The sequence below is a fragment of the Bison bison genome, unplaced genomic scaffold (assembly GCF_000754665.1).
Source record: "Bison bison bison isolate TAMUID 2011002044 unplaced genomic scaffold, Bison_UMD1.0 scf7180017864383, whole genome shotgun sequence".
Taxonomy (NCBI): domain Eukaryota; kingdom Metazoa; phylum Chordata; class Mammalia; order Artiodactyla; family Bovidae; genus Bison; species Bison bison.
This window is the reverse complement of record NW_011494955.1, coordinates 4,538,841-4,553,942: the sequence shown is the minus strand read 5'-3', so window position 1 is coordinate 4,553,942 and position 15,102 is coordinate 4,538,841. Positions and strand designations below refer to the sequence as shown.

The 15,102-nt window shown below is 41.3% G+C and overlaps 1 protein-coding gene and 1 pseudogene across 2 annotated transcripts in view; both read right to left on the bottom strand.

Annotated features, from left to right (window-relative positions):
- Nucleotides 1–6,062, bottom strand: part of LOC105001510 (methyltransferase-like protein 7A) — an 18,844-nt gene extending 12,782 nt beyond the window's left edge. Inside the window, exon 1 of the mRNA XM_010857822.1 lies at nt 5,207–6,062. Within this exon, the coding sequence (XP_010856124.1) occupies nt 5,207–5,704 (498 nt within the window). The 5' untranslated portion in view covers nt 5,705–6,062. The remainder of the gene's footprint in view (nt 1–5,206) is intronic.
- Nucleotides 6,063–8,645: 2,583 nt separating this feature from the next.
- On the bottom strand, nt 8,646–10,467 carry LOC105001507 (annotated as a pseudogene). The gene has a single exon (XR_826875.1). The product of XR_826875.1 is annotated as a ZW10 interactor pseudogene (transcript).
- Nucleotides 10,468–15,102: the final 4,635 nt, after the last annotated feature.

The following is a 15,102-nucleotide window of genomic DNA, read 5'->3' as shown; positions in this document are numbered from 1 at the left end:
TCAGATTATACTACAAAGCTACAGTCATCAAGACAGTATGGTACTGGCACAAAAACAGAAATACAGACCAATGGAACAAGATAGAAAACCCAGAAATAAGCCCATGCAATATGGATACCTTATTTTTGACAGAGTCAAGAATATCCAATGGGGCAAAGACACCTCTTCAGTAAGTGGTGCTAGGAAAACTGGACAGTTACACATAAAAGAATGAAATTAGGACACTTCCTAACACCATAAACAAAGATAAACTCAAAATGGATTAAAGACCTAAATGTAAGACCAGAAACTGTAAAACCCTTAGGAGGAAAACATAGGGAGAACACTTGATGACATAAAGCAAGATCCTCTGTGACCCACCTCCTAGAGTAATGGAAATAAAAACAAAAGTAAACAAGTGGGACCTAGTTAAACTTAAAAACTTTTGCACACCAAAGAAACTATAAGCAAGGTGAACAGACAGCTGTCAGAATTGGAGAAAATAATAGCAAATGAAACAAGGGTTAATTTCCAAAATATACAAGCAGCTCATACAACTTGGTACCAGAAAAACAAACAACCCAATCAAAAAGTGGCAAAAAGACCTAAACAGACATTTCTGCAAAGAAGTCATACAGATGGCTAACAAACACATGAAAAGATGCTCAACATAACTCATTATTAGAAAAATGCAAATCAAAACTACAATGAGATACCACCTCACATGAGTCAGAATGACCATCATCAAAAAGTCTACAAACAATAAATGCTGGAGAAGATGTGGAGAAAAGGGAACCCTCTTGCATTTTTGGTGGGAATTTAAGTTGATACAGTCACTATGGAAGACAGTATGGAGAGTCGTTAAGAAACTAGGAATAAAACCACCATATGACCCAGTAATCCCACTCCTAGGCATGTACCCTGAGGAAACCAAAACTGAAAAAGACACATGTACCCCATTGTTCATTGTAGCACTATTTACAATAGCTAGAATGTGGAAGCAACCTAGATGTCCATCGACACATGAATGGATAAAGAAGTTGTGGTACATATACACAATGGAATATTACTCAGCCATAAAGAGGAACACATTTGAGTGAGTTCTAATGAGGTGGATGAACCTAGAGCCTATTAGAGTGAAGTAAGTCAGAAAGAGAAATACCATATATTAACACATATATACAGAATCTAGAAAGATGGTACTGAAGAATTTATTTGCAGGGCAGCAATGGAGAAACAGATATAGAGAGCAAATTTATGGACATGGGGAGAGGGGAGGAGAGGGTGAGCTGTATGGAGAGAGTAATATGGAAACTTACATTACCATATATAAAATAGATAGCCAATGGGAATTTGCTGTATATCTCAGGAAACTCAAATAGGGGCTCTGTATCAATGTGGAGAGGTGGGATGGGGGGAGAGATGGGAGGGAGGTTCAAGAGGAAGTGGACATATGTATACCTATTGCTGATTCATGTTGAGATTTGACAGAAAACAAAATTCTATAAGCAGTTATCTTTCAACTAAAAAATATTATTTTTAAAAAAAAGACAAAGATACTGAGCCATCTAAAAGTGTTACTGAATTCATGATAATATTTTGTAATTTGATTTTTTTTCCCCAATCAGTGGATACTGTATGTAAATAACTGTCAAATAGCAGTAACTGCTGGTTTCATCTAGGACAGTCCTGTAAATATAGATCAAGTCTGGACACAGTAGAGGGTACACATTATTAACGAGTCTTCAGAAGTTTTCTACTTAACCTACCTCTGGGGCGAGAAGGAGGAAAGGGACCAATGAGTACCTCCAAAACCCATTCTCCTTAGCCTCTTCTAGCTTCCCTAGTCTTAGCTGTCCAGGCAGAGTTTAGAGAGGGAGTTCCCCCTACTTGCCCCTCTGTGGGCAAGTACGAGACATGTGTTCAGGAATGGAAAACTTGAAATTTCCTGATGGAAAAAAATTTTTCCATGGAAGAGGACAGGAGAGAAGAGGAGACCCAGGTCTGAGGAGGTTGCTGATGCCCTCTGGGTTGCACAGGTTAGACTAGAGAGCCTGTTACCCTTTCAGGTGACTTGTGTAGCCAACTGGGCATGAAGATTTGGGATTAGAAGAGAGATCTGAGCTTGATACTTAGATTTGGAAACCATCTGTGTGTGTGGTAATTGAAAACTTTGGTGGTACATGAGATTACACAGGGGGTGTATATAAGCAAAATTAGAGCCAAAATAGAAACTCCAGTGTTTAAGGGATGGGTAGAGGAAGAATAGCCAGCAAAAATGGTAGAAATGTTGAAGTTGAAGCAATACAAAGCCCCAGTGATAAACACTGTGGTGCAGTGATAAGAATATGTGCATTAAAGTCAGATCTGCTGGCTGCGTTGGAGAAGGCAATGGCACCCCACTCCAGTACTCTTGCCTGGAAAATCCCATGGACAGAGGAGCCTGGTAGGCTGCAGTCCATAGGGTCACTACGAGTCGGACACGACTGAGCAACTTCACTTTCACTTTTTAGTTTCATGGATTGGAGGAGGAAATGGCAACCCACTCCAGTATTCATGCCTGGAGAATCCCAGGCATGGGGGAGCCTGGTGGGCTGCCATCTATGGGGTCGCACAAAGTCGGACACGACTGAAATAACTTAGCAGCAGCAGCTGACTGCGTAATGTGGGGCAAGTTTCTTAACTTCCCTAGGTCTGTTTCCCCAGCCCAACATGAAGACAGTCCCTGCATTAAGGACTGTGTGATGGGGTGAATGACAATGCAGGAAAGCCTCTGGTTCTATTCAGCAGTGAGTGGGTGCTTTGTAGGAGCTAAAGGAAGAATATGATCCCCTAAGAGCATTCTCAGTGCTTAAACCCGAGGTGATCATTATTTGCTTTGCAGAGGCGTTGTGAGATTAGTAACACATAAGCAAAATGTCTCTTAAATGTGCCCAGTTAATGCCCAGTCTTGGGACAGATGAACCCAGGATTTGAATATTAGAATCAGACCTTTTTCAGTTACAGTTTTGATGTCGGCCTATTCTTGAGCCAAACACAGAATTACAGTCGGCCCTCAGTATCCTTGGCTTCAGTCAACAGATAAAAAATATTAGGAAAAAATCCAGAAAGTTCAAAAAAGGCCAAACTTGAACTTCCCATATGCTGGCAACTATTTATGTAGCATTTACTTTGTATTAGATATTAAAATAATCTAGAGATGATTTAAGGTATGTGGGAGGTTATGTGTGGGTTATATGCAGATTCTATACCATTTTATGTAAGGGACTTGAGCTTGTATAGATTTTGGTATCTGTGGTGGGGGTAGGGAGTGACTCTCAGGGACAACTGTATATTATTGCCTCTAAACACTATCTTTAAGTCCATTTCTTCCTGAGGAACTTCCTCTGTTAGAAAATAAAACTGAGGTCTCCGGTGGTATCACCCTAAACATGGCCATCTCATCTGATCTCAGAAGCTAAGCAGGATTGGGTCTGGTTGGTACTTGGATGGGAGAAAATAAAACTGGGGATTACAGACCATCTTTTCCCCCTAGAAGAGTAAATTCAAATGTTAAAATACTCATATTTTATGTATGTTCAGCTTTGTTTAGAATTGTTGTTCAGTTTCTCAGTCATGTCTGACTCTTTGCAACCCCATGAACTGCAGCACACCAAGCTTCTATTTAAAACTAGCTTTTAAGTAAACAATAAAGGTAATATGTGAAAATTACATACAGGTATAAAGAATTTCAAACTGTACGGAGAGGTATAAAATGAAAAGAAATTCTTTCCCCTCATCCAGTTCCCTTCCCAATTAACTTAAAGTGTTAAGTAAGGTAACCACTAATCGTTACATGTTTATAATTCCCATTAACATAAATACTTATATAAGTATATTCTATCCCCCACACAAATGGATTAGCACTCTACATAATATTCCGTTTTCATTGCTTTTAAAATTAACACTGTCTCTTGAGGATGTTTTTCATTGACATAGGTAAAAATTTCTTGTTTTAACAGCTGCAAAGAAATCCTTTATACTATGTGACAGTTTACTTAACAACTTCCCATTGATGGATGTTATTTCCAATTTATTATATTAAAAATACTGTAATGAATATTTTTACCTTTAAATGAGTTTTTGTGTATTTTTGCACAATAGCTATAGGATAAATTCCTGTTGGATGAAGATGTAAATTACTTGAAAATTTGATATTATTAAATTGCCCTCCAAAGAGGACAGTTCCTCCAGTTGGGTGTCCAGACCCCCAGACCCACCCCAATACCATATTGAACTTAAAAGTCTCTGACAGAATAGTAGATAAAAAGGGTCTTGCTTTAATTTCTTTTTAATTGAAGTATGGTTGATTATGGAGAAGGAAATGACAACCCACTCCAGTGTTCTTGCCTGGAGAATCCCAGGGACGGAGGAGCCTGGTGGGCTGCCGTGTATGGGGTTGCACAGAGTCAGACACGACTGAAGCGACTTAGCAGGAACAGCAGCAGCATGGTTGATTATAATATTAGTTTCAGGTGTACAACAAGTGATTCAAAATTTTTATAGTTTATACTCCATTTAAAGTTATTACAAAATAATGACTACACTGTGCTGTAGAATATATCCTTGTTGCCTATTTATTTTACACATCCTAGTTTGTATCTCTTAATCCCATACCACTCTTGCTCCTCCCTTTTTCCCTCTCCCAGGTGGTAACCACTAGTTTGTTCTGTATATCTATGAATTTATTTCTGTTTTATTATATTCATTTGTTTTATTTTCAAGATTCCACTATAAAATATCATGCTTTAATTTGTTCTTTAATTACAAGACTAGATATTTAAATCATATATTGGCTATTTTTATTTATATTTCTGTTCCTGTGCTTTGCTTTTTTTCCCTCTTTTTAAAAATAATTTAAGAATCCTGTTGATCTTGTTGATTTGTAACACCTTTATGAAGGAAGTTAACTCATTATCGTCCTTGGTAAATATTTTTTACAAAATATTTTTGTACTTCAAATTTATTTATGGTCCTTTTCCCTGCAGGAGTTCTAACATTTTTTTTTATTCATGTACTATCAATCTTTTCCTTCATAGCTTCTGCACTCAAATATTTTTTAAAAATTCAACAGTATTTTTTCTAGTAGCTTTACTTTTATGTTAGGGTGTTTGATCTACTGAAATTGGGAGGACTGCCCGTGGTGATGTGCTTGCCACTAAGCAGCCCTCCTCATGCCCGCACTCACCGGCCTCAGCACTCGGCACACTTCCTGGAGGATCTGCTCCTGGTTCTTCACCGAGCAGAGCACCAGGGTGCAGACCACCACATCCATGGAGCCTGAGGCCACCTGGTGCATGTTCTCCCCGGCAGCCACTATGAAGCGCTCAAACTGCAGGTGTCGGTTCTGGGCAATGCTCTTGATCAAGAACTTCTCAAAGTTGGGGTTGGGATCAACACAGGTCACCTGGCATCCAGAGGGGTAGAACTTGAAGTTGGCCCCCGTGCCACAGCCCAGCTCCAGCAAGGAGAGCTTCCCAGAGGGGCCCGTGAACTCCCGCAGGTTGCTGAAGAGCTCCTGCTTTTTGCTCTCCATCTGTTTATTGTACATCACAGTGAACCTTGCCAGGAAGTAGGGGAACCACTGTTTGCATATCCAGTTCCACAAGCCCAGAAAGTCCAGCAGGTACATGGGAAATGCCAGGATGCAGACAGCCAGCCGGAGGATAAAAATGGTGAGTGCCATCACTCAGAAGAGAAGAAAACAGGCCAGCAGTCAAAGAGCTGACTCCTTTAATTGCAGGAAGTAGGTTTCTGGTCACACTCCAGAGCCAATCAGCTGCAGAGGAAAGAAGAACTGGCTGTGCTGGAAATACACAGCTGAAGTCAGATCTCAGGCAAGAGACCCATTTTATCCCGTTAATAGATGTTTGGCAGAAATTGCCTCATGGCTTATTTTTCATGAAGTGAAATGAGAAGGTTCCCAGCTGTTCCTTAGAAGGAAAGCTGATTACAGCCCCTTATTCCTGCTTGGAGACTACTGCTGCAGTTTTAAATGCAGAGTGTACTCACAGCTTCTGTTCTCCAGTCTCCTAAGAAAACAATCTGTGGGTGGAGCCTGGTTAAAACACACCAGAAGGCCGTTGGTAAACCCGATTTATTACTCTGTGCCCCGTCCTACTTCTGTTCCATCCTTCCCACCTCTGCCTCATTTTTTTTAAAAAAGAAGTGAAAGCACATGCCTGTCTGGTCACAGCAAGAGTTTTCCCTTTTGCATTCTAGGCAGAGGTTCTTAGATGTTCATAACTGCACAGTGGGATTATTTTTAAGTCACTGTTTTGGGCTGCCCATTTTTAAAGGGCAAGTTTCACCTTCAAACTGTGCCAAATTACTACATTACTGAATTAACTTACCAGAGAAGGCAATGACACCTCACTCCAGTACTTTTGCCTGGAAAATCCCATGGATGGAGGAGCCTGGTAGGCTGCAGTCTGTGGGGTCGCTAAGAGTCAGACACGACTGAGCGACTTCACTTTCGCTTTCACTTTTCACTTTCATGCATTGGAGAAGGAAATGGCAACCCACTCCAGTGTTCTTGCCTGGAGAATCCCAGGGATGGGGGAGCCTGGTGGGCTGCTGTCTATGGGGTCGCACAGAGTCGGACACGACTGAATTAACTTACATATTACTTACATAGAATTAACTTACATAGAATATTCACTTTTGGGAACTTAAAGTGTTAAGAAAATATTTTCAGAAACCTGGGCCTTAGGGTGTTCAGGAAACATAGAAATGCTCAAAAATAATGGTAATGTTTACTTTTTAAAACCATGTGATGGACACAGGGAGTGTTTTGTTTCATTATATGTTATACCCAATACGTATTTTATAAATATGTGCTCCATCTTAACAGCTTTCTTGAGGTAGAATTAACATAAAATAAACTACACATATTTAAGCTGTATCATTTGGTTAAATTCTGGCACATGTACACACACATGAAATCACTGCTTCAGTCAAGGTAATGAATATATCAGTCACACTCCCTGCCTCCCAAATACCTCTTGCCCCTTTGTGATCCCTCTTTCCTGCCCTCCGTATTCCCAGGCCACCACTGATCTATTTTCTGTCACTGGAGTTAGTTTGCCTTTCCTATAGTTGGGCTTACAAGAATCCGCCTGCAATGCAGAAGACCCCAGTTCAATTCCTGGTTGATTCCTGGGTCAGGATGATCCTCTGGAGAAAGGATAGAGTACCCACTCCAGTATTCTTGGGTTTCCCTAGTGGTTCAGATGGTAAAGAATCTGCCTGCATTGTGGGAGACCTGGGTTTGATCCCTTGGTTGGGAAGATCCCCTGGAGGAGGATGGCAACCCACTCCAGGATTCTTGCCTGGAGAATCTCCATGGACAGAGGTCTTGGCAGGCTACAGTCCATGGGGTCACAAAGAGTTGGACATGACAGAGCGACTAAGCCCATACACATACATCCTATGATTTTATGTTAATTGGAATCATACAATATCTACTTTTATTGTCTGATTTCTTTCATCCAGCATAATTAAGAGTCATTCATACTGTTGTATGTATCCATTGATTTTCCACTGAGTAGTATTCTATTGTATGGATCTATAACAGTTTGTTTATCTACTCTCCTGAATTTGATGGATATTTGAGTTGTTAACAGTTTTCATAGCTTATTACAGTAGCTTATTACAAATGAAGCTACTATGGGGACTTCTCCAGTGGTCCAGTGGTTAAGAACCCTCCTTGCAATGCAGGGGACTCAGGTTCGATCCCTGGTTGGGAAACTAAGATCCCACATGCTGCATAGCATCTAAGCCCCTGAAAGGTTGTTGCTGAGCCATGAAAAATGATGGGATTCTTGGCCTCTCTAGGAGAGGAGTTCAATCTGGGGCCAGTGACAAGGCTTGATTGCTTGAAAACTTGTAATAAAGTTTTATTAAAGTATAGAAGAGATAGAGAAAGCTTCTGACATAGACATCAGAAGGGGGCAGAAAGAGTGCCCCCCTACTAGTGTTTAGCTAGATGTTATATAGCTACTGCTGCTGCTGCTAAGTCACTTCAGTCGTGTGTGACTCTGTGTTACACCATAGACGGCAGCCCACCAGGCTCCTCCGTCCCTGGGATTCTCTAGGCAAGAACACTGGAGGGGGTTGCCATTTCCTTCTCCAATGCATGAAAGTGAAGTCACTCAGTCGTGTCTGACCCTTAGCGACCCCATGGACTGCAGCCTACCGAGCTCCTCTGTCCATGGGATTTTCCAGGCAAGAGTACTGGAGTGGGTTGCCATTGTATAGCTACTAGCAGTCTGCTAATTAGAGAAAGGAAATGTCTCAAAGCTCAGAGACTGGTACTAGGCCCCTCACGCACAACATGCATTTTGAAATAACATTGGCACAAGGTGAGATGTCCCAGGCCATAAAATGATTGACATGTATTTTGAAGAGAGGCAGGTTTCCAAGCAAATACAGTCTCATTAATGTAGCTTAAGAGAACATTTGCATGAGTAAAGCATACTGGTTTGTCAAAGTCTGTTCTTTTTTTTTTTTTTTTAATTTTTTAAAATTTTATTTTATTTTTAAACTTTACAATATTGTATTGGTTCTGTCATATATTGAAACGACAGTTCTAAAAGACATTCTTTTAAAAAATCAACATGAAAAAAAAAGAAAAAAAAATCAACATGAAACATTAAAGAAATCACATTCAAGGCTACAACTGCTTCCGTCACTAAATTTCAAAGTTTTTATTATAGATTTGACATTTTCTGACTAAATTAGAATAAACCTAGAAAGATTATCCTCTCACATAGAGTAAAAAATTTGAAAATTATTTTTCTAAGAAACTCATGAATCAAAGAAATAATTTTAATAGAAAATTCTATGAATTGAATGATTGTGAAAATACTAATAGGAAGCCAGAAGAAAATAACTTTAAATGTTTATTTGAGAAAACAAATAAAGGTCCAAATACACAAGTTTATTACCTGATAAAAAGTTTACCAAAAAAAAACATATTCTTGACCTAAAAACAGAAGCCAGAAAATGATCAAGATACTACTACAAATCAATGAACCAGAACAAAACATACAACAGAGAATCACAAAAGCCAGTCTTTCAGCATTCAAATATTTGAAGATGAATGACAATCCGAAAGGATGAGTCAAGGAAAAAAAAACAGTAGAACACAAAAAATGTATCAGGAATATAACATTAGGACATCCTAGAATAGGCTACAGATCAGGGATGTAATCACTTCCTCAAACACAGTAGTGATCCCACTGTTCATACATTCAGTGAGACACATAGAGGAATGGAGAATGAAAGCAACAAACAAAAATATAGAAACACAAACATACCAGCACAAATAGAAATACCAACGCACATATCATAGGCCAATATAGAGGTTGGGGGGGCGGGTCTCTATACTTTTTCACTATTGCTCTTTATTACTGTTTCAGTTTGCAACCCTGTTGTCACACACGCTGAAATCATCCTATTGACTTGTTCATTATCATTATGCTCCAAGTGGCCAGTGACTAGTCAGTTAAGTCCACTTCTGCAACTTCAGTTCATAGCAAATCAGGGCCTGCTCTAGGATTCTTCCTTATGTTGCTGTCTGCCAGGAAGCCATGGTAAGCCTGCATCTCCAACAGGCTGTGGGTTGTCAGCCTCTCTTCCCATGGTGTCCTGAGTGTTCTGTTCCTGGGGCTGGGTCACCTGCTGGAGCTTATCCTTAGGAAGATCCAACTCCTGTGGTATCTCTGCCTCTGCCTCATTGAATAGCTGCTTACCCTGCAGGGTGTATAGCAGCTGGAGGAAGGTCTGGTGCCTCTGCCGCTTGTCCTTCTCCTGCCCTGCCTGCTGCTTCAGGGTTCCAAGTTCCTGATATAGTCGTTGAAGTTCCTGTTGAGCTCCTGTCTGACACTCCCTCACTTCTGACAAAGCCTCTGCCAGATTCTGCAAATGCTTCTCCTGTTCCAGCTGCCACTGCTTCTGGGCTATTCTGAGTTTTTCCATGGCCATTTGCTTCTTGGCCTGGAGCTGTTTAAGGGCCTCCTGGAGCTGTGCCTGCTTTATTTGGGCCTCCTCCACCTTGGGCAGTGCCTCGGTCAGGGAATTTGTGATAACCTCCACATGCTCTTGATATGTGGCCTTCAGCTCTTTCCATTGCTCTTTGGCTTCAAGTGCCTTCTGCCGGCTTGTGTCTTCAGAAGCCAAGGGGTTCTGGTCCTGGGCAGTGCCTTCCTGAACCAAGAAATTCTGCAGGAAGTCTACTACTTGAAGCTGGCTGCAAAGGAGCTTGTCTTTCTTCCGAGAGTCCATCACAAACTCAGCCAGGATCTGGGCAGGCAGTTCAGCTTCCTCCTGAAAACCAACAGGCTCCAGGATGTCTGCTACCTTGGCCAGGACCTCTCGGGCTGCAGTCTCCACTTCAGACTCTGCAGCCCCCATTTTGCTCCAGGCTGCGCTCCAGCTCTACTCTGGGACTCCAAAGTCTGTTCTTAATCTTAGGTGGAACTAACTTGAAGACAGAGTCTAGGGTAAATACATAGTTCATTAACATAGCTTAAGACAGACATTTCCATAAGAAAAATACATTGGTTAGCTCAAGGTTTGAGAAAAGTTAAGTTCAGGTGGAATCAGGTGTCATCATGGCAACACAGATCTTAAAAGAAACCTCTTTTTAAATTTATATAGAGAAGGGGAGAGCTTCCCTCATAGCTCAGTTGGTAAATCATCTGCCTGCAGTGCAGGAGACCTGAGTTCAATTCCTGGGTCAGGAAGATCCCCTGGAGAAGGAAGTGGCAACCCACTCCAGTATTCCTGCCTGGAGAATCCCATGGACAGAGGAGCCTGGCAGGCTGAAGCCCATGGGGTTGCAAGAGTCAGACACTGTTGTAGCCATGCATTCCAGGAAACAAACTCACTCAGAAGGACAATGCAGATAGTGGAGTGCAGTTTATTACACCGGCGGGCCCAAGGCGGAGTTTCCTCTTAGCCAAGGACCCCGACCAGTTTTTGTGAAAACCTTATATATCCTAAGTGTACTTGCTCAAACCCACCTCCCCAAATTTCTTGAAACTAGTCTGGACAAGGTAAAAGATATGATCAAAGTTAACCCATGATTCATGTGTCACAAGACTAGATGAACAGTGGATATTTATCAATAGGACTGTGGTCATATTCTGATAAACATAATGGAATTTACCACTTTGATCTATTACAGAGATAATTAGTATATTCTTTTAGGCAACAGAGAGTCCAAGTACAAGTCCTGAGGCTCTTTTATCAGGGAGTGGGGGTGGGGTCTGGTTTTCCATTGGTATGCCACTTCTATAGACACTGGGAACAAAGTTCAGAGTCTACTGGGAGAGTGACCAAGCTTGTAGCCTAATGTTCTCAGCCTGGCCTAAGATGGAGTCCAGCTCTGTCTGTTTCCTCCTTCAACACGACTTAGTGACTATACCACCACCACCACCAGAGAAGGGGATAAAAACACTAACACTTATAGTTTGTTTCCTCCTGCTGCTTAAGAGAGAGAGAAAAAATGTCTGATACTTGCAGCCTGTTTCTTCCGTTTGGAGACCCCTAGCCTTCCTGTCTGGTACCCTCTCACCCCCACACCACAGCTACTGAACCTGAGTGCTCTGGAACCCACAGGTCACAACTAGAGAGTCCGTGCGCCTCAGTGAAAGATCCCAAATGATGCAACAAAGATCCTGCATGCCACAACTAAGACCCAATGTGGTCAAACAAATTTTTTTTAAAGTTAAGCTACTGTGAACATTAGTGTACAAGCCTTTGTATGGACATACGCTTCCATTTCTCATGGATAAATTTCTTTAATAGAATGTAAGTGTCACATGGTAGGTATATGTTTACCTCTTAAAGAAAAATGCCAAACTGTTTTCCAGGCTGATTGTACCACCAGCAAGTGTATGAGAGATTTAGTCGCTCCACATCCTCACCAACACTTGGTGTGGCCGTCCTTCTAATTGTAGGCATCCTCAAATGTATCTAGTGGTCCCTCACTGTTGTTTTAATTTGCATCTCCCAGATGATCAATGATGTCAAGCATCTTTTGATGAGCTTATTTGCCATCCATGTATCTTGTTCAGAGTGTCTGTTCAAATCTTTTGAACATTTTATTTTTTATTATTGCTTTTTTGGCCATGCTAAATGGAATGCAGGCTCTTAGTTCCCCAGCTAGGGGTTGAGGCTGCACCCCCTGCAGTGGAAGTGCAGCATCCTAACCACTGGCCTGCCAAGGAATCCCCTGAACATGTTTAAATTGGGTTATTTTCTTATTATGTGTTGAGACTTCTTGTATCAAATCATGTATGTATCAAATATGTGATTGGCAAATGTTTTCCTACTCTGCGGCTTGTGTTTTTAATGGTATTTTCCGAAGTGCAGAAATTTCTTTCTTGTGGCATCCTTGTCTGCTTTTGGTATCAGAATAATGCTGTCCTTGTGAAATGAGTTTGGAAGCATTTCTTCCCCTTCTATTTCTCAGAAGAGTTAGAGAATTCTTGGTATTAATACTTTGCATATTTGATAGAGTTCAGTAGTGAAGTCCTCTAGTCCTAGACTTTTATTTGTTGGATAATTTTTGATTACTGATTTAATCTCTTTACTAGTAATCTGTCTGGAGAAGGCAATGGCAACCCACTCCAGTACTCTTGCCTGGAAAATCCCATGGACGGAGGAGCCTGGTAGGCTTCAGTTTATGGTGTCATGAAAAGTCGGACACGACTGAGTGACTTCACTTTCAGTTTTCATTTTCATGCATTGGAGAAGGAAATGGCAACCCACTCCAGTGTTCTTCCCTGGAGAATCCCGGGGACAACGGAGCCTGGTGGGCTGCCGTCTCTGGGGTCGCACAGAATTGAGCAACTTAGCAGCAGCAGCAGTAATCTGTCTCGTAACCTTCTAGTAATATACACCAAGGCTGTATATTGTCACCCTGCTTAATAACTTATATGCAGAGTACATCTTGAGAATGCCAGGTTGGATCAATCACAAACATAATATCAATAACCTCAGATATTCAAATGATACCATTCTAATGGCAGAAAATGAAGAGGAACTAAAGAGCCTCTTGATGAAAGTGAAAAATGAGAGTGAAAAAGCTGGCTTAAAACTCATCATTCAAAAAACTAAGGTCATGGCCTCTGGTTCCATCACCTCATTGCAAATAGAAGGGGAAAAAGTAGAAGCAGTGACAAATTTTATTTTCTGGAGCCCCTAAATCACTGCAGATGGTGACTGCAGCCATAAAAGACGCTTGCTCCTTGAAAAGAAAGCTATGACAAACCTATACAGCATATTAAAAAGCAGAGACTTTTTTAAAAAAGTGACTTTCCCAACAAAGGTCCATCTAGTCAAAGCTGTGGTTTTCCTGTAGTCAAGTATGAATGTGAGAATTGGACTATAAAGTAGGCTGAGCATCAAAGAATTGATGCTTTTGAATTGTGGAGCTGGAGAAGACTCTTGAAAGTTCCTTGGACTGCAGTGGGATCAAACTAGTCAGTCCTATAAGAAATCAACCCTGGGTATTCAGTGGAAGGATTCATGCTAAAGCTCCAATCCTTTGGCCACCTGATGTGCAGAACTGACTTGCTGAAAAAGACCCTGATGCTGGGAAAGATTGAAGGCAAAAGAAGTCTGTGGCAGAGGATGAGATGGTTAGCTAGCAACACTGACTCAAAGGGCATGAATTTGAGCAAACTCTGGGATATAGTAAACGACAGGGGAGCCTGACGTGCCACAGGCCATGGGGTCTCAAAGAATCATACACAACTTAACAACTGAACAACAGTAAAGTATCTGTTCAGATTTTTTATTTCTTCATGATTCAGTCTTGGTAGGTGGTATGTTTCTAGGAATTTATTCATTTCTACGTTATTAACCAGTTTGTTGGCTCAAAGTAGTGTCATATAGTTCTTTGTATTTCCATGGTGCCAATTGTTAAGTCTTCTCTTGCATTTCTGATTTTGTTTATTTGGGTCCTCTCTTTTTTCTTAATGAGTGTAGCTAAAGTTTTGTCTATTAAATCTTTAAAAAAAAAAAAAACTACTTAGTTTCATTGATGTTTTCTATTGTCTTTTTAGTCTCTGTTTTATTTATTTCCAGTCTGATCTTTATTATTTACAAAGACCTCCTGTTAGGTAGTTAGAATAGGAAACAGGAGTCCAGAATGGCGGTGGCTAAAAGACAAGGGAAAAGCCCACGAAAATAGAACAAAGGAAGGTCCAAGGACCAGAGTGAAGACCTCAGGTAGAACAAACAGCACTCCTGGCTAGCCCAATTTACACAGGGCAGGCCCAGGGGGGAGAACAAAACATACAAGAGCCAAAGGGCCGGGCCCTCTCTTCTCTTCGTCTCTTTCAGTAGGCATGCCCTCACGCCTCGAGGATATATTTTGCAAATAAAACTGAGCTGTAACACAGAGCTGTAACACTGATCTGTCTAAGAGCTATAACATGGTCGGTCCGAGAGCTATAACACAATCTGAGAGCTGTGACATGCAGAGGGCTTTAAGTCCCTCGCTTCAAATTTTTGTTGAGACGAGACAGAACCAAGGAGATTACACTCCTCTGGCACTCTCTTATGCTAACTTTGATCTTATTTGTACTTCTTTTTTTAGTTTCTTGAGGTATAAAATTAAGCTATATGAAATTTTTCTTGTTTCTTGAGGTAGGCATCTATCATTTTAAACTTGCCTCTTAGAATTGCTTTTGCTACATCCTATAAGTTTTCGGTCAGTTCAGTTCCGTCGCTCAGTTTGTCCGACTATTTGTGACCCCATGAATCACAGCATGCCAGGCCTCCCTGTCCATCACCAACTCCCGGAGTTCACTCAAACTCAGGTCCATTGAGTCAGTGATGCCATCCAGCCATCTCATCCTCTGTCGTCCCCTTCTGCTCCTGCCCCCCATCTCTCTCAGCATCAGGGTCTTTTCAAATGAGTCAACTCTTCGCATAAGGTGGCCAAAGTATTGGAGTTTCAGCTTTAGCATCGACCTTCCTGTGAACACCCAGGACTGATCTCCTTTACAATGGACTGGGTGGATCTCCTTGCAGTCCAAGGCACTCTCAAGAGTCTTCTCCAACACC